General features: G+C 47.4%; 1 protein-coding gene across 3 annotated transcripts in view; it reads left to right on the top strand.

The window, feature by feature from the left end:
* LOC146809955 (testis-expressed protein 47-like) overlaps positions 1 to 20340 on the top strand; it is a 166171-nt gene that overhangs the window by 111927 nt on the left and 33904 nt on the right. For all 3 annotated transcript variants that reach the window (XM_085616818.1, XM_085616816.1, XM_085616817.1), the window contains exons 3-4: positions 14655 to 14758; positions 14875 to 14939. In XM_085616818.1, coding sequence (XP_085472944.1) covers positions 14655 to 14758; positions 14875 to 14939 — 169 coding nt within the window. The remainder of the gene's footprint in view (positions 1 to 14654; positions 14759 to 14874; positions 14940 to 20340) is intronic.

Below are 20340 nucleotides of genomic sequence, written 5' to 3'. Positions count from 1 at the left end.
AGGTACCAGGTTTCGGTGGTGCGGGGGCACGGAGGGCCACTCTACGAGGCCGGGTCCAACACGCGTCCCCCCCAGCTGAAAGCCGGAGAGAACTGCCCATCAACTTGGGGGGTTCTCTTCGCTGAGGCGGAAGAACCGGGAGAGGCCGTCAGCATTGGCGTGGTCCGTACCAGGGCGGTGTTCTACGGTGAAATCCATCCCCTGGAGGGAGATTGACCACCGCAGTAGCTTGGGGTTTTCTCCTCGCATCTGCATGAGCCATCGCAAGGGCCGATGGTCAGTTTGGACTCTGAAATGGGTGCCGAACAGGTAGGGTCGTAGCTTTTTGAGTGCCCAGACCACGGCAAAGGCTTCGCGCTCTATAGTGCTCCATCTCTGTTCTCGGGGCAACAGCCGCCGACTGAGGAAGGCGACGGGCTGGTCTAGGCCTTGGTCATTCACTTGGGACAGGACGGCCCCAATGCCATGCTCGGAGGCATCGGTCTGGACTATGAACTCCTTGGCGTAGTCGGGAGCCTGGAGGACGGGGGCAGTACACATGGCTTTTTTTAGGGCATCGAAAGCTTCCTGGCAGGCAGCTGTCCACTGCACCTTCTTTGGCTGTTTTTTAGACGTGAGTTCTGTGAGAGGGCCGACAAGGCTGCCATACCCCCGAATGAATCTTCGGTAGTAGCCCGTGAGTCCCAGAAAGGCTCGGACCTCCGTTTGGGTGATGGGTGGTTCCCAGGCCAGGATGGCGTCGATTTTTGGCTGTAGAGGGGCGACCTGGCCGCTCCCGACCTGGTGCCCCAGGTAGACTACGGATCCTTGCCCGATCTGGCACTTGCTGGCTTTTACTGTGAGGCCTGCCTGGCGCAGGCCGGTTAGCACCCTCCGGAGGTGCTCACTCCATTCTGAACTGAAGACAGCGATGTCGTCCAGATATGCCGCGCTGAACTGCTCTAGCCCGGCCAGTACCCTATTCACCAGTCGCTGGAAAGTGGCCGGGGCATTTTTCATCCCGAAGGGCATTACGCGGAAGCGGTAGTGCCCATCGGGGGTGGAGAAAGCGGACCGCTCCTTGGCCCCGTCGGTGAGCGCAATCTGCCAGTATCCGCAGGTGAGGTCGAATGTGCTGAGGAACCGGGCTGCCCCTAGTCGGTCAATGAGTTCGTCGGCTCGTGGAATGGGGTGGGCATCGGCTCGGGTAACGTCATTGAGCCCCCGGTAGTCCACGCAGAATCGGATCTCGGGGGCGACACCGGGGGCCGCTGCCTTCGGGACCAGGACCACGGGGCTGGCCCAGGGACTGTCAGAGGGCTCGATCACCCCCAGGGTCAACATCTTCGAGACTTCCGCTTGAATGCAGGACCGGACCCGGTCAGGAACCCGGTAGGCTCGGTGTCTCACCGGCGGGCTGTCCCCGGTGTCCACGTCATGAACACACCAGTTGGTGACCCGGGGGGTCAGGGAGAAGAGGTCGGAAAATTGTCTTAGGAGCTGGCGGCAGTCCGCTTGTTGCTGGGCAGTGAGGGCTGGGGAGAGGTTCACTCCTTCCACGGAGCCATCCTGCTCCTTGACACACAGGAGGTCCGGGAGGGGATCCGACTCATCTTCGGCCCCGTCATCGGTGGCCAGCAGGAGGCTCAGTTCTGTCCGCTCGAAGTGAGGCTTGAGGCGGTTCACGTGCAGGACCCGGAGGGGATCCCGAGGCGACTGGACGTCCACCAAGTATGTGACTTGACTCTTCCGCTCAACCACTTTGTAGGGCCCAGTCCATCTGTCCTGGAGGGCGCCAGGCTTCACGGGGGCCATGACCCACACCTGCTGGCCCGGCTGGAACTCGACCAGAGTGGCATTCTGGTCGTACCAGCGCTTCATCTCTTCTTGACTTGCCTCCAGGTTGGCCTCGGCCAGTTCTCGGAACTTCCTGGTCTGGTTCCGGAGGGCCAGGACGTATTGGAACACATCTCGGGGGGTGGTCTGGGGTGCCGCCTCCCACCCTTCCTTAACCAAACTGAGGGGACCTCGGACGGGGTGTCCATAGAGTAATTCAAACGGGCTGAACCCTAAGGACTTCTGTGGGACCTCCCGGTAAGCGAACAAGAGGCAGGGGAGCAGGACGTCCCACTTACGCCGGAGGGGCTCTTCTAGGCCAGCGATCATCCCTTTCAAAGTCCTATTAAACCTTTCTACTAGGCCGTTCCCTTGGGGATGGTACGGGGTGGTGAACTTATAGGACACCCCACATTGTTGCCACAGGGACGTCATGTACTTCGAGATAAAATTAGTGCCGCGATCGCTCACGACCTCGCGGGGAGAACCCACCCTGGAAAAGATCTTCATCAGGGCCCGGCCCACCACGGGGGCCGTAATGGTGCGTAGGGGAATAGCCTCAGGATAGCGGGTGGCGTGGTCCACTAGGACCAAGATGAAACGGTGGCCTTGGGAGGTGGGGGGGTCCAGTGATCCCACGATGTCGATTCCGACTCGTTCAAAAGGGGTACTGACGACCGGGAAGGGTTGGAGGGGAGCCTTGCGCTTTCCCCCACTCTTCCCACTAGCCTGGCACGTGGGGCAGGACTTGCAGTGGGCTTCTACCGCTGCTCTCATTCTAGGCCAGTAAAAATGGGTCACGAGACGGCTGTAGGTCTTGTCCTGACCCAGGTGGCCGGCGAGGGGGACGTCGTGGGCTAAGCCCAGGAGGAAATCTCGGAAGCGGAGGGGTACCACCAGTACCCGTCCGGATCCCAGCTCCACCGACTTCTGCTCACTGTACAAGATGTTATTTTCCCAATAGATTCGGTGCGTCCCGGTCTGGTCACCTGCGGCTTGGCCCTCGGCCTGGCGCCGCAGCCCGACCAGGGAAGGACAAGTGGCTTGCTCCCGGCAAAATTCTTCCCGAGTGGGCCCGCCCTCGTGGCGCCAATGGGCCAACTCGGGTAGATCTCCCAACTCGGGGACCGGGGCGGGGTCGGATGGTGCGGGTTCGTCGCGGGCGACGGACCCTTCTGATGGGGGGACGGGAGGACCCTCGGCGGGGACAGTACTGGTCTCTTCGATCGGGGTGCTCTCGACTTCTCTCCGGGGAGTGAGTCGGGCTGACATAGATCGGGTGGTGGCGCACACCCACTCGGGGAGTCCCATCATTCCTAGGTGGGCCTTGTGCTCGACGTGCTTCCAGGGAGAACTCTCCAGGTCGTTCCCTAAGAGGCAGTCGACCGGCTGGGAGGTTCTTACGGCCACCTTGAGTTTACCTATCACCCCTCCCCACTCAAACGGCACCAGGGCTACCTGACATACTTTCTCTATTGTCTGCGGATATTACGGGGCAAAAGACGTTGGGGAGGATCTGCTCCTCGGGGACTAGGTGCCTGAGGACACCGGTGATACTGGCCCCGGTGTCCCGCAGGGCCTCTACCTGGTGGCCATTGATCTTGACGAGCTGCCCGTATTTCTGTGTGTTGGAGGGTAGGAGGCTACCAGGGATCATCTCCCTATCTCCCAGGGATACTAGGGCCATCGCTGCGGGTTCCCACTCCTCAGCTCCCTCAACCTCCTCCCCCAGGGCTACGTTGGCTATCTGTCTCGCAGGGGTGGTAGGGGAGACTTGGGTGGCCATGGGGCACTCTGGGTCATTGGCATAGTGCCCGGGTTTCTGGCAACGGAAACATGTGACGGTCACCCGGTGTCCCCGTCTCCCAGGGGGCCCTGTCACCGGTGGGGGGGGTGCCAGGAAAGGTGGAGGTTGTGTCTTCGGGGGGCTAGGCTGGGACTCTCTCGGCCCTCCCTGGTTCCCTCCCCCTCTCTGGCGGGGTGGTCCCTGACTGGCTCGGGGGTACTCTCCTACCATGCCCCGGGAGACCCGGGTGTTGGTCCAGCGGTCGGCCTCCACAGCCAGCTTCCGGGGATCTGTGAGCTTGCTGTCAAGCAGATGCTGACGTAGTTCTATGAAGCAGTTCGCAGCCAGATGTTCCCACAACATGAGGTCAGTGAGTTCGGCAAGGGTGGTGACTTTGCTGCCCTTGATCCACCCATCGAAGGCCCGACTGAAAAAGTTTACATACTCCACCCAGGTGGTGCCCGGGATCTTCCTGCAGTCCCGGAATCGCTGACGGTACATTTCTGGGGTGAGGCCGTATCTTGTGAGTAGAGCCTCTTTCATGTGGCTGTAGGAGGTCTGCAGGGAGAGGGGTAGGTCGAGCAGGGTGTCCCTTCCTTCGCTCAGAAACCGCCCCCACAACCCCGCCCCCCAGTCCTTCTGCGGGATCCGATGGGAGGTCATGGCGACCTCGTAGGCCCTGAACCATTGCTGAATGTCATCGTTTTTATAATATTCCTTGACCACATCCTTGGGGATGTGGACCTTCTGTTCCGCTGGGGAGGCCGTCTCTCGGTTTCCCGGGGGCCTTCCTTCCTCGCTTCTGGCCTTGAGCTCGATTTCTTTCAAGCTGCGTTCGTGCTCTAGTTGGAGCTTCCTTCCTTCGTGCTCCCGTTGGAGCTTCTTTTCTTCTAGTTCGCCTTGTACACGCATTTGCTCTACTGCTAGCTTTTTTTCCGCTAACTTCAATTCGCCCTCGATTTTGAGTTTGGCTAACTCGAGTTCATGATTGCGGCTTCTCTCTCTGTCCGCGAGCTCTTCCGGGGATAGGCCCCCGTCTGGTACGATGCCTCGCACCTGATTGCTACTGCTTTCACTTTGGGGGGGTTCGGCTTCGTCGGGGCGCTCCCCCGTGCCTTCCGGGCGGGAGGCCCCGGTCTCCACCCAAGTTTTCAGTGCTTTCTGCAAATCCTCTTTAGTGTTGAGACCAGTGGTAGCGATTTTAAGTTCTTTGCAAAATTGCTTTAGCTCTTTGTGTGTGTATTCTTCTAGATGCTCCACCTGGAACACCCTGTTGGCGTTGGTTTCTGCGGGGCTCACGGCGCTTCCTTCTGCCATCTTTGTCGGTAGTGCTTCTGTTGTTCACGGTACGATCTCTAGGTGATGGGCCCGAATCCCGTCGCTTGCCACCAATGTTAGACGGCGACCTCAGAGGAGATTGGAAGGGGTCCTGACTACCCTGAGACCCACCCTCAAAGTATCGTAGCCGGGCACTGGCGGGAGACTCCCCAGGGGGAGGAATCTCGTATCTAGGATCGTACTTCTGGCACCACACGACACAGAGTGACCACACCGGGTATTCTGAGAAAACAATCTTTATCAAGTAGGTTATCACTGCAAATATGTACAAGGTGAGCACGGGCTCAAGAGTCTCGGAAGGGGTAGGGGGTAGCGGGACAGTCTCTGGTAAAGGTTCAAAGCAGGGACGTATCCGGCGCACAGCTCACAATCCTTGAGCTGGGGGATACGATGTTGTAGTCGGGTCCGGCGGGACCGTGAGAGTCTGTTGGAGCCGCGAGTCACTCAGCGGGCTCAGGTACAGGTTCGGAGGTCTTACGATCTTCAGGGAGCCGCGAGTCACTCAGCAGGGCTCAGGTACAAGTTCGGAGGTCTTACGATCTTCAGGGAGCCGCGAGTCACTCAGCAGGGCTCAGGTACAAGTTCGGAGGTCTTACGATCTTCAGGGAGCCGCGAGTCACTCAGCAGGGCTCAGGTACAAGTTCGGAGGTCTTACGATCTTCAGGGAGCCGCGAGTCACTCAGCAGGGCTCAGGTACAAGTTCGGAGGTCTTACGATCTTCAGGGAGCCGCGAGTCACTCAGCAGGGCTCAGGAGGGTCCAAGTTCCAGGAGCCGCGACCACGTCGGCAGGCTCTCGTTGTTCCAGCGTCGAATCTGCCGGACAGACCCAGAGCACCCCTTGTTATAGGTCGACCCCTCTTTGATGTCCGGAGTCTGTGCAGGCAGGGGTCTTGTCACCTGGGGGTCGCTTGTCGGGATTTCCTGCTATTGTCTTTTGATCCTTTCAGGGCCGGGTCGGGAGGAGTCCCAGACACCCAGCAGGCACGGAGCCAGCCCTCAGGGAGGCCGGAGGGCCGATCGAAACCCATCGTCCCGGGGGCTTCAGAGGTGCGATAGATACTGCTCCTCCCTCTCTCATCCCCTGGAAGCGGGATGTCCTCCAGCCGGAGTGGCGCCTCTAGGCCCGGGTCGCGCTGGGGCCGGGCGGCCATCTTGGTGCATGAAGTGGGCACGCGGGCCCGGGGTGGCCGAAAGGAGAGAGGCCATGGACGGGGATGTCCGGGTCGGTGCGTGTGTCCTGGTGGGGAGGGTCGGCTGGGCCGTGTGCTTGGGCTGCAGGTACCAGGTTTCGGTGGTGCGGGGGCACGGAGGGCCACTCTACGAGGTCGGGTCCAACACTCACTGTTGCCGGGAACTGACACAGGGCCCCAACTTTGGACAAAATATGCACTCATTAGGAGACTCGAAAGTCTCTCGTATGTCATATTACCTAGATCGTCAAGATCACTGGAATTTCATTGGCTCAGTGGTGTCGGCCTACTGTGCCCCATCTGACCTTTTCCACTCCAACATGTGTGTCTGGTAGAATACCTTGCTGCCATTTCTTAACTCATCCTCTGAAGTAGGTTTTTCTTTGTAATGTGGGCAGGCCATCCTACTTATTATGTATTTGCTAAGAATCGGTCATTAGTTTCAACCTTATTGAATAGAATAAGGGAGAGATTTGTTAAATGTAATAGACCCTCAGAGCATTCCCTGAAACCTTTTAATAAAGCTGAAAGTTGGTTTCTGTTTCCCATTATCTAGTCCCTTTTTCAGCTACTACTCTGGAATACTTCTTCTTTCCTGTAGACTAGGGCAAAATAGGTGGAACACTGACTTGGAAAGTTTCAATAAAGGTTTCTATGGTCTCCCTTTCATGTCTGTTTTCCTTTTACAAGATTTTTGAAAATAAAATTAACATCGTACTAAACATCTAACCGTCTGGGCTTGCTGCCATATCTAGAAGCAGATGAAATCAAAATCTCAGCTGCACATTTTTCAAACTGTGCTCTTTGCAAAGGTTGAAAAGTTGTGTAAACATCACAAGATTTGCTTGCTGAACAAGTTGCTTAGAGTAACTTATTTTGCAGAACAATTCTTCCTTTAAAGTTGAGTCATTGCAGAGATTGTTTTCCACAAAACCTACCTTTGCATATTTTTTTTTCACAGCTTAAGGTCTGCAACTTTCGCAAAGGTCGTAAAGTTTTGAAGACGAAAAAACTTTGCAAGTTTTCACTCCTCTGGCCATGTCTTATCCAGGATTTAATGTATTTTCTTTGAATACTTTGCAAATTTAGTTTTCCTACTGTTATTTGACTTATCAAAGGTTTTGGGCGTAGTAGGCTTGAATGTTTGAGCTAATGATGTTGAGATACCTCTGAGCTGACTCATGTTTACTTTGAAACTCCCTCAGATGAGAATGGGTCCTTGTTGCAGGGTTGTTAATATATTGGAAGATATTTTTCCAGGTAGGGGGTTCTGTGTCAACTACAGCAGTTATCACCATCTTTAGTATACAGTGGAGTATATTCAATTATTTTCCAAGCAGCACAGCAGCTAGATTTGCCGTGCCGCATTGCGCAAGGCAAAAACACAGCCCCGAGCCATGCCTACCATATCGGAGCCATTGGCCTGTGCTGCCCTCATCTTCTGTGCTGGCACTCTGTTTAGATTGCCCTGCACAACGCACTGCCTCACACAATGGCGGAGCTGAGTGTCCACAGACTAGCACATGATTTGTATTGGAATCATGCCTTTCCATTACAAATTCCAATGCCTAGACACATTTCAGAAGACTGGATTGGCTGTGTCCTTAAACACACATACAACGCATGTTTTTTTTTGAGAAATCAAAGCATGTTCCCCTGTTTACTCCTGCTTCAAGGCTGCATTAGTTTTTGATGCATTGTCTGGTTTGGCTATCTTAACATGAATACCATGACATAGTTCTACTGATATGTAATGTTTTGGAAATATTTCAGAGATGCAGTGCAGGTTTTATGAACTATACTTATACACAAGGAAAAAAGACAACAATACATGAATAATAAAAATATTGAATAGTAAACAGTTAAAATTCTGGTAGCTTGTGACCATTTTCAAGAGACCATTTATATGAAAAATTTGCTCTTTCTAAATGGCAGTACTTTACCACACCATTCTTTAGTTATATGTTTGGGAAGATGTGCTCCAAAATGCACCCATTGAAGACATACTACTCCCCTACCACTTTCCTTCTAAATGGCTGACTCATTCCTTATTTTTAAGGGCGGGCAGTGAAGTCCGCTCCGCCAGTGAAGCTTGCGGGATTTAGAAACTCTGCACTCCATTTAGAGTGCGAAGTTTTCCAAAACTCCGCTTACGCAGGGGAGCAGACTTTACCGGTGTAAGGAGACTTACCTTCCTCCCAGATCGGTGTCTCCTCTGTCCTGCTCCTGGGCCTGGCTCCACTACTTCCGCTGGTCCGGGAGAAATACAGGAAGAACTGCAGTGCGCATGGCATACTGCGTGAAGGCATGCCCGATCTCTAGGTCGGGCATGCCTTCACGCAGTACGTGCACATTGACACGCACAGTATCCTGTAACGCAAGCTTAAAATTAATGCACTTTAATTTCCTACAGCGGGTGTACATGACCCCTATTAGACTACGTCGTCCTCTAGAATGCCCCATATGTAACAGGGCTCAGGTAGGGTTCCTGCATTTAGCATGGGAATGTACAGAGGTACAGCAGTATTGGGCCAGTGTGGTTGCGAAAGTGAGTGAGGGAATTGGTATTCGTGTGGAGGCTAAGCCAGCTCATTGTCTTTTTGGGCAAGTCCGAGGACCAAGAAACACAAAATGGCATATAAATTACTGCAATTGACCTTGGTATTAGCCAAACGGAGGGTAGCTATAGGTTGGATGAGTACACAAGCACATTGGAGAGATGGATGAGGGACCTGCGTGAATGGTCTCTTATCGAAGAGCTGCATATGAAAGCATGTAGAAAGGATGAGAAACTAGCAGAGGACATTGCAACCTGGAGAGAATTATGTAGGAAACTTCTTAGCTCAGCTGGAAATGGGACTGGATAGAATGAATCCACCGATAGTGATAGAGAAACGTAAAGTAAGGATCCCATTGATTTGTAATACTGCTTAGTGTATGGCTTCCTCATATTTACTAGAAATGTATGTGCTTCCTTACACATGCTGTCGTTAGCGGATGTTCATGATTGATGAGTCAATGGAAACTGCTATTCTATGGAAACTGTGTAGATTAAGTTCTGCTGAAATCTGTTTACAACCACATAGTTGTTGTTTTAAACTGCATAAACAAAGTTAAAAAAAATGTGATGTGCGCACCCCCACTCTGAAAGTGTAATGGTATATCTGAGAGTGACAAGGCTTTAGTGCTTTACCAGGGCCACTATGCCTATTGTTCTCGTCTTCCCACCAAGGATATTTCCTTAACCCCTTCAGTGCCCATGACGAGATAGTCTCGTCATGGAGCACGGTTGCGCTGTGCCCATGACGAGACTATCTCGTCATGAACCCCGCCCGCTAATGTAATGCCCGGCACAGGGCGGGGAAAGGGCGGGGCACTGAAGGGGTTAAGCAGTGATGATTCTTTCTAGTCTATTGTTTTTATTATCCAGCACCCAAGTTCTTGCATTCCGAAGGGAAAGGCTTTTCCTTAGCTCCAGCTGTTATGCAGGTAAACTTTAAATGTAAAACAAGATGGTGAAAGAAAGACTATTGGAGGTTACAATAGCAGCCTCGACCGCACATGTAGAATGCTCCACTTTCTCAGTGTTGTTAATGGCAAATGTTTGAAACTACTGCAGCCATTTGAAACCTTCAGATCATGCATGCTTCTTCAATTGGGACCTTAGCAATTACACATTTTGCAATAAGCCTGGGACATTTTGGCATTCTTGGATCACTTTACTGGGTTTTTATCACGGGGCATTTCAAGGTACAAAGCAGCGAGTTTTGAGGGGCCTCATGGTGATAAGTAGATTGTGGGCCACTGTAACAACATTAAAACATATAGTCAATGAAGGAATCTGATGTTTTTGATTCTTTTATCAGGAAGAGGCAAGGTATGTTAGTTATCCTGCTGATTCGACTTACCCCCAGATTTTTGCAGCTGGGTGGCACTGGAGACATCGACCATTTGAACCTCTATGGACCACTTCACTCCTCAATTAAATTTCTGAGCAGAGTTCTGAATTACAGACCTATATCTGGCTATTTGTACATTCTTCAAAGATTTCATGCTGGCATCTGATTACTCTATGCCTTAAAATAGACCTGAATATGTGACTGGCATTTTGGTACTCTGTCTTGTTGTCCATTGTAACAGAACTTGGTGCACAATGTAGACATTTGCCATCTTTCTTAGAATTTTATGCAGGATGTATTTGGTGGAACAAGCCTAGTTTTGATATTATAAAGTGGCTTTTATTTGAAGTCTTATATACTTTTTGCAGTACAGATTTTAAAAAGAATAGAGCTGCCGCCTATCCACATGAAAGGTGAAACATACATGTGTTGGTTTATTTATTCATGTATTTATGCTGTGTTTTATATAGCGCGGACATGACCCAAGAGGGTATCCGAGCGCTTCACATTTACATATTGTTAATCTTGGTACGGTAAGTTTGACATGATACTAATCAAATAACCGGCATACAACATTTTTAGAGATACAATTGTGCTACAAGATCATCAGTATGTATGCATAGATTTTAGAGAGAAAATTTGTGCTTTGATCATTTTCATCATCATATATAAAGTCCTGATGATTTCAAGCGATCGATTAGTATTAAAGGGTGTGTGATCATGAAAGCAACCAATAGCGTATAGTCAATTGTTATTATGGGAGGAATTTGCTCATAAAAAAGGTCTTGGCTTCTTTTTTGAAAGCTGAAGTGGACGCGATTTTTCTAATGCTCGGTGGGAGTGAGTTCCAAATTCTTGGGGCCGATTCAGAGAAAACTCTGTCATACATTCTCTTCTTACGGAATAGGACAGGTTTCAGTAAGAGATCTCCATGGCTCCACGAGACTCCGCTGCCTCCTGACAATGTGATTTTCTGGGAAAGGTATAATGGAGTTTTGTCGGGAATCGCTTTGTGTGTGATACATGCCATCTTTAGTTGGATTCTTGCTTCGTAAGGTAGCCAATTAAGCGCTTTGATGAGGTGTGATGAGGTCAAATTTTCTGGAGCTTGTAATAAGTCTTGTGGCCACATTAAGACATGCTTTTAGTGGGGCTGTAGAAATCTTGGGTAGTCCTGCTATAGTTCTGCATCTGTATTCTATCCTCGAGATTACTAATGCCTGGACTGCCATTTTGAGGTCTGAAGTAGCTATGAAAGGTTTCAGTATTCTAAGATAGCTTAAATGGAAGCGGGCATTTTTTGCCATTGTGTTAATTTGGGAACACATGTTCAGGTCTTTGTCTAACACAATTCCAAGAGACATGGCTGAGTCTACTAGATTCGGGGTACAGTTTATCGCAGTGATCAGCTAGGTCCATTCCATTTTACTCGTCGTACCTTTTTGGGAGGGGATCAGAAGGAATTTGTTGTATGCGGGTTAAGCTTGAGATGATTATTAGTTAGCCAATGAACGGTCCTTTTTAAACGCCTGATTCATGATGTTGCTCGCTTCCACGAAGAGATCTTGATATATAACTGTGTGTTATCCGCATACATGTGGAAGGAGATGTTTGCCTGTTGTAAGATTTCTGTTAGAGGTTCCATATATAGGTTGAATAGACTGGGGAATAGTGTTGATCCCTGTGGAACACCAATAGGATTTGGGGCTGATGCTGATAGGGTTTGTTTCACCATGAATCTTTGTGATCTGTTTTCTAAGAAGGATCTAAATCACTCTAGGACTTTGCCTGCTAACCCCATCTCTTCCTTCAGTCGTTCAGTGGTTTACTGTGTCGAATGCAGATGAAAGGTCGAGCAGAATTAGAAGGTAGGTTTAGTTGCGGTCTAGGGCAAGTAGAACGTCATCTACTATGTGAAGAATTGCTGTTTCAGTACTGTGATTAGGTATGAACCCTGATTGGTAGTCATTCAGAAGTTTGAATTCTGTGATGTGTTGGCTTAATTGTTGTTGAACACATTTTTCCATAACTTTAGCAAGCATAGGGATGGTTCATACTGGACAAAAGTTGTTGGGGTCTGAGGGTTTCTCTGTAGGTTTTTTTAAGATTGGAATGACTTGCCCTGTTTTTCAGCAGTCTGGTAATGAGCCTTGCGAAAGTGAAGCATTAATAATCTTTGTCCAACTGGGGATGAGCAAATGGTTTATTGTGGGCCAGCATTTTGCTGGTAGGGGATCATTGAAATGGTTGTTTGGTTTTATCGTTGAGAATATTTTAGCAATATCTTTGTCGTCATATAGTTTGAAGTCTGGCCATAATGCATTGTTTTTAGGCGTTAACAGAACTGGTTGAGAGTGAGGCTTATCTGCAGGGCTGTTATGGTTCTCCACATCATTTTTGAGCTTCAACTCCAGGGATTTGGCTTTGGTTGTAAAAAAAGGAAGAGAATTCTTCTCAACTGATGTTAGGTTTTGGTGATTTTAGTGCAGGTTTGGCCATTTTATTGGATTGCTCTTTTACCAGTTTGAAGACTTTCCTTGGTTTGTTTTTTGCATTATCCAGTTCTCTTCTAAAAAAGTCCTTTTTTGATTTTAGATTACTTTTATTGTAGGCGTTTCAGTTCTGTCTTAGTTGTTTTAGAAGGGGTGCTGAAGGGTGTTGCGTTCAGTTAATCTGAGTGAACCTATTTTTTCATTGAGGGATTGGTTGAACCAAGGGTTTTTATCTTTGTCTGGCATTCTTTTGAGTTTTAAAGGGGCTATATCCTCAATTATTTTCAACATCGTGGTGTTGTAGTATTCTGCAAGTTCACTGACTTCTGTCAGGTCGTTAGGTTGCAGATCCTTCTTACATCGTGCTACCAGATTCTCCATATTGAGCCCTTTGGTGTCACAAACCCATTTCCTGGGTTTGATTGATTGTGCGGCTGTTTTCCTTTTCATGTGTGGTATTTGGAAAGTAATGATGTGAGGGTCTGACCAGTCGCAAGTAGCACTGAGATCAGAGTAAACTTTTGTGTCTCTCAGGGCAAACAAGAGTTCCTTTATTACTCTAGTATGTGTGTTAACAACATTTGAGCGGTGGAAAGTATAAAAGAACCACCAATCCCAGGGTCTGTAGTTTGCCTGGTTACTATTACTCCTCTATGAGACAAGTGGCCTATTATACTGCTTGTGCTCCAGCTTTACCTATAGTTTTGACAATGTTTAGGATCTACCCCGTCACGAAATTCTCCATCCTCTCAAGGGTGGACTCCTCATTTAGTGCCTGAAGAAGCCTTCTGTACATATGAAAGCTAAACTCAATTGTGAATGCAGGGTAGCATTTATCAGCAGATGCCAAACAGTAGATGGTTATGAATGAGCATGGAAATCTACTATTTGCATTGATTTGGTGAATTGTAGTTAAGCTGTTCCCCAAAACTACCTTCTCATCAATTGTATATAATAATTGAATCTCATAGTCTCAAATAGAAATATCATTTAAAGTTAAACATATAGTGCCTTATAGTTTGATGAATTTCATGTTTTATTTGAGTAATATATACGTGAAAACATTATGCTGTTTTGTATAATTTAAAAACGATTTCATGCTTAAAAAGAGCCATAACAATATTTTGTATCTTTTTGAAACTACTGAAATGCATTCCATACTTCCTTAAAACAACGTCAATAAATCCATGATTCACTGGTGTTGGTACTGTAGTACATTGAACGGTACTGCAGACTCTGTACCTGCAAACAAAGCTGGCATGGGACCGCAACACAATGATGGAAAAACTTTCTGCATGTCACAAAACCGCAGAACTACATTGGGGCTTCGTTGGGTCCTGAAGTTGTGTTGGAGATCTATATCTGAAATATTATTTTTAAATATTCTTAAGCATCGGAGTGGCGGAGCACCAGTGGGGGTCCCTTTGAAGCCACCCAACATGGGTCAGGGTGTCCTCACCTTTCCTCCTAATGAGCCATATAGTGCTTTTTTAAGAGATCGAGGATTATGTCCCCTATACCTTTAAAGGCAGCGGCAACATTTTCTAACAATGTTGCGCCCGGTCAATCAACGTGTTTCAGTTCTACAGATCCATCTCAAGATCTGCTGTACTGAAATGGCTGACAGGAAAAAAAGCTCCCCACTCCCTCATAATCAGTGGCGTAGCTGGGGAGGGGGGGGGGCGGTGGGAGCAGACCCCTCCAGGCGGCACGAGGTTTGGGGTGGCAGCCGCCCTCCCCCGCTCTTACCTGCGGCCATCGCTGCTGCAAGAATCACGGCAGTGCCACCACGCCCTCCCCCCCCAGCTCTTACCTGCAGCTGCATGAATCGCCAGCACCAACCTCCCACCCCCCTCCCGCTCTTTGATCAGGCCACCGCGGGCGGCAAACGCAGGGGCCTAAGGCCTAGCTGCGCCACTGATCATAGTTGAGTATTTTTTTATTTTGGATCTGCGGACGTACTACGATACCAGATATCTCTAGCTGTTCACCCAAACATATCCACTATGGACACCCTTTAAATGACCATTTATCAAAAACTAATATACAGATTTACACCAAATTAAAAATGTGTTGCGAGTACATCATTTTAATGACACTCACTAACAGGATTATCGACTGATTCTTCTGCAGAGTTTTGGGACCGCCATTTCATGAGCCTGCAACGTTATTATCAGGGAGAGAGTGTAACTGGGCTCCTTCTGCTTTACCCCGCCTATGCTGTGCACGTACTGGAGGTAAGGGGTTATGAATGTGCTGAGAAGTCACTTCTAACACAATACTTCTTGATTTAGTGCATCTGCAAAGTACAAAGGTTGGTAGGATAACAAGATACACCTTTTTCTCTTCCCAGTCATCCAGCGATTCCCTTTACTCTGTGCTGAAGACTATGAAGGAAATGAAAAAGCAAGGGAACAGGTGAGGTGATGGATGGCACACTGGCAGTTCCCATTTTTGGTTTGTGTTTATGGCCTGGTCTATAGAACCACCCATTATTTTCCTTAGGACAGGAAGGGCGATATGTTGAGGAGATTAGAAGGTAGTCCTACTGGCTAGGCTTTCCCATTTCCTGGGAATCATTCTCTAGATTAAATGATCAAGCATCTCATATGTTATCCAGCGACTGAGATGTGTGTCCTGCATCTCACAGTAACCTTTGCTAGATATTTGGATGACAAAGAATTCTTTAGGGTAGAACTGGCCCTCATTTGACCTTATCTTTCCCTTCTATTATCTTTGATATTATAGGGTCACTGTCTATACCACTGCACCATTTCAATCAGGTTTCCCACAATAGTCTTAGCAGTTAATCAATTGAAACTCCTGTAACGTTAATTATAAATCTTGTATGGCTGTACGGTTGTGAACACCAGTAGTTATCCAGTGTGTTGTGAAATGTAGCATATGCACTAATGTTATCAAAAAGCAGTCGGCATGAATAGATTGTTGACATTACACTACTGGATGCTCTTCTTGTGAGCATCTGTGTACCTTGTGAGGTGAGTTAGAGGGGGAAGATGGTGATCTAGATGTAGTTTCTCTATCCTGTACAGTGTCACTGAAGGGCACAAGACCCACATCTCATCAGCAGTACAGTCCTGCCATGTACATTTTTCCCACCATACTGAGAATGAAGACTGTGTTGCTGCAGACTCCTGTCCGAAGATCATTTATTTCCTGTTGTGCAGTTTCAGTGCAGTTACAGGCCGGAGACCTGCGGATGCACATTACACTGCCTATATTTGGGACCTTCGAGGTGCTTCTCACTCTAATGCCCCCACCTTTGCTGCCTACACAGGGACCTCTATTTATAAAGGAACAAGGGTCCCTTACTCAAGGCATACATACCTTTGAATGCACGTAGTGATACAATGAAGCCTATGCATGTTATCCAAATGGACCATTCATAAATATTTATTTGACACTGTAAAGTAACAATGGTGTGGGACAAAAAAATTTAAAAAGAGTCACATAAGACTTAAAAACTCAGGCATATGACTGTGACAAATGAAACACAATGACCATAACCATTGTGTTTCATTTGTCACACTCAAAGCCTAAACTGCTACTTCGCAATGCATGGTGTGGCATTACAGGCACCCTTGGTTGTAAAAAGGTTGAGCAAGGGCTTGTGATCCATCCTGGTGGTGAATTTCACATCCCATAAGTAATTCCCGAAGTGGTTAACTCCCCACCAAAAAGCCAGGATCTTGCATTCAGTGACAGAGTGTGTGCTTTCAAAGTTTCAGCATCTCTCAAAGCACTAGAAGCAAAAGGAACCACTTCGTCCTTCCCTCCACGAATTAGCAACAACACAGCCCCTAAACTATTTTGACCTGCATCAGTAACAATGACAGAAAAATCATGATGTCAAAGGCTTTAAAGGAACAGCCTTAGGAACTTCCATTTTAATGACATCATATTCATCTACCTCCTCACTACTCTACACAAATACTTCATTCCTTTTGACTAAACCTCTCAAATAACAGGTCCTTTCTGAAAAACGACCGCACCTGATCATTTTAGGTGGAGACTGGGAATTCAGCAGTCGCCCTCACTTAACTTCCCTCCCGTTGCACCCTTTGTCCAGACATTTTGTAACCCAAATAGTCCGCACACTTGACTGCAAACTTTCACTTATCTGCTTCCAATGTAAACCTTTGTTTTTTGTTTTTCAAAGCAGCCAAGACCATTGCCAGTGACTTGTCATGGGGGGACATGTCCTGACCAAAAATCAGGATATCGTCCTGAAAACACCCAACATTGGGTATGCTATTGCACAAGGCCTCCACTACTCTCTGAAAAACAGAGGTGGTCTAAGCCAAACCAAAAGGCATGCTTTTAAATCTAAATGCATCTTCTGCAATGATAAAGATTGTTAAATGCATCGATTCACGTTTGAGCGCAATCTGGTGATATGCAGCTGTCATACCTATGGTTGTAAAAACCTTGGCACCCTTGAGAAAAGTCAACATCTCATTTATATTGGGCAGCAGATGCCTGTCTACCCAGATGCTATCACTGAGGTCCCTTAAGTCAATACACATCTTCAACACCCCTTTAGCCTTCCTCGCTAACACATGGAGGAATAACCATTCAGAACTTTCAATGGCTTCAATAATGCCTTGCTCACACAAATTGTTTAGTTCCTTCCAGAGTTCCTCCCTTATAATTAGTAGCACAAGCCTCACTTTGTTGCACCACTGGAAACTTTAGGTTTTCCCAGTTTTCCATGAAAAATTTCAGGGAATGCTTTGACCCGCAGACACTCACTAACAGTTACCACACACTCATCTTTCATCAACACCTGCTGTGGACTATTGGGATCAAGGATTATTCCTAACTTCCTCTGCTCCAGCCACCCCAATAGACACAATCCATCTTTGGCCACATATACAGTGGACCTCTCTATTTTCCCTTTAAAATCCAACACTGTATCAAATTCACCAACGACCTCTATGGATTTTCCTTTGTGCCCAATTGGTCAACCGTTAGACTTCCTTAAACTAATATCTTTGAACCGTTCCCACTCTTTTATACCAATCAGGGTGAAAAAAGAATCTGAACCAGCCAACATACTGAATGCAATGTCTGCTACATTCAACAAGCAAAATGGCCTATTGACCTTTTCAGATTCAATTTGCTTCACACATTTGTCCAGATCATCCCCACTCTCTTGTGCACAAAATACATTCTCACCATCAGATTCCTCAGAAGAATCACCTTTGCTGATGGTGGTTTTAGTTACATTTATTTGTTTGGGACTACTCTTCTCATTACCAGATTTATACACTTTGTTGAAATGCCCCTTTTATTTACACTTTGCACACATTTTATCAACAGCAGGGCATTTCAGGGAATTCCCATGTTTCCTATTCCCACATCTGTAACATTCCATGACTTTACTCGTAGATTCCCCTTTCTTATACTTACGCTTCGGAGAGTCCCCCGCTTTGGATAGCGTGTATGTGTGGTCCAAGAGACATCTGTTTCATGTAACCTGTGGCAGCATTGATACGACTAGTGACTTCAACAGTTCTGTCCAAGGTTAGGGCATCCGCGGTCAACAGCATTTCCTGAATCTTCTTATTCTTGGTTTTTCCCCAATCTGATCCCTGATCATCTCTTCAGCAAACACCCCAAAACTACAGGTAGTAGCTAAAATTCTTAATGCACTGACATAAGACTCAACAGATTCATAAGAAAACTGGTGCCTAGCATAAAACGTATGCCTTACCATAATAACATTTTTCTATTTCTTGAACCGGGCATCCAAGGTTTTGATGGCTGTCGCACATTCATCCAAAACACCCCCCTACCCCAACATGCTGATGCTTTGTAGATGTTTTAACACCTTGCGGCACTCGGGACCTTGGGTTTTTTCTGCATTAAAGCTTCCCCTTCTATGGCCTCCATATATACTTTGAAACCCTCTTTGCTTTGTTCCCACCCTATCTCTGCTAAAAAGGAAGGAGGAGGAATTATGCTCTGCTGCATGTTATCCTTTGTTCTACTAAAAATCCCACAGTCTGCTTACATATACAGTTACAGAAGCAAAGTACGAATTGTGAACACTAAAACAAAAAACACCTGTGCTAACTCCACCAATGTCTCCAATCACATGCACATACACAGCTCCCAGTCACAAGGTGAGAAAATCACCAAAAACCACCTAAGTTCAGCAAATAAAGAGAGCATAGAAAAGTAAAAATAGCAGTAAAATTGTGAGAGAAAATAGCTGTAAAATAGTATGTGAAGAACCACTTATCCACACTGAAAGAGGAACAGTTGAGTGTATAAGTAAAGAAATGGTATGCAGATCACAGTGATCCGCTATCAAAGTTACCTTTTCACTTTTTTTGTTGCTTGTAGGCCACTACAGCTTTGTGGCCACAACAGTTGAAAATAACCAATAAAGGTGTGCAGATCACCATAGCCCCTTGAAGGTCGCTGCAGCTTTGTGACAACACTGGTTAAAAATGCCAAAACAAAAGTGTGTGGATCACTGCAATCCACAAACAAAGACGATGACAACTGGGAGGATGTGTCTCAGCGTCTCCTGTGTTGCACTTTACCAGGCACCCAATCGTAAATGCCACAACACCTCATGGTGTTCCCTGAAAGCGGCATTGCCAAGCAACACAGCACGTCACATGAGCCTGACTCAAACATGTAGCATCACACACCCTCGCGCTGATCCTCAAGGTGCAAACACTTCCCCTTTTGTAGGTCTCCGGCTAAGCCTAAATACCAAGAATCTTCACAGGGAAGAAGCCAGGAAGCCAGGAACGGCACAAGGAATCATCCCCCTTCCAGTGCCTCGCAGTACCACACGCTGAAAATGCAAAAATCCCAGAAAATGGTGACTGACTCCAAAATCGTTGAGCCGCAGCATAGCTTCGGTCGGTCGTGAGCCGCTTCTTCCATCCTCATCACCACTGAAAAGAGGTACCACACGCTGAGGGTGTGTTTCCACTTCTTTATTGAAGTCCACGCAAGTAGGTGGAAACACGATTGACCAGGCAGGGAAACTGCTACAACTGCTGTTACAGTTCTAATTATCACATTCATATTCATCACTGGATTCTCAACCCAGAATCCAGTCCCAGCAAGTAGGCTCTCTTTGTTACTCTGATATAAATAAAGAAAACTTAGATGTGCCATTCAGTGGATATATGCCTAATAATTAGGATACATTCACAATAAAACCCTCTTTAAAGGAAGTGTGACCTTCACAGCAGACTGGGCACAAGCTGCTTGAATGCAGACTACAACAATTGTTCAAGTGCTAAGGAAGAGATATGAATGAATGTGAAAGTCGATTATGTAGAGGTATGTAAAGAGAGAGGCAAAGAACAAAGTCATATATTATTGTGAAATTGCATGTTAAGAAACTCTTATTGGGATAACGTGTTACAGATGTGTCCATATTCTTGCAATAGTTTTTGGATTAAGGAATTTCTTCTGGTTTCCTTTATGTAAAAAAGGGCTACAAACCTCATATAGAATTAGGTAGTAAGTTAAATCCTCTGATTCGTGAAGTCCGTACTAAATCAAATACAGTATTAACTTTTGTAATATCCTGCACCTACTATCCCTATGGTAGAGAAATTCCTACGGGTAGGTTCTGCATCATATGTAGCACTCCTTTCACAAATTTTAAGATTTTGCCTTAGCACCAAATTCTAAATCTGGACATATGTTGTCTCCTTGTTGGCTGATGTTTCTCTGAGGTGGACTTGAACATCAGTGGGAAATAGTCCTCTGTTCTTTAACCAGGAAAGAGTTGAGCATGATAGACCTCTGCGGGGTATGTCCA

Source organism: Triturus cristatus, chromosome 7 (genome assembly GCF_964204655.1).
Source record: "Triturus cristatus chromosome 7, aTriCri1.1, whole genome shotgun sequence".
NCBI lineage: Eukaryota > Metazoa > Chordata > Amphibia > Caudata > Salamandridae > Triturus > Triturus cristatus.
The sequence above is the reverse complement of the archived record's forward strand: the minus strand, read 5'-3'. Positions and strand labels throughout refer to the sequence as shown.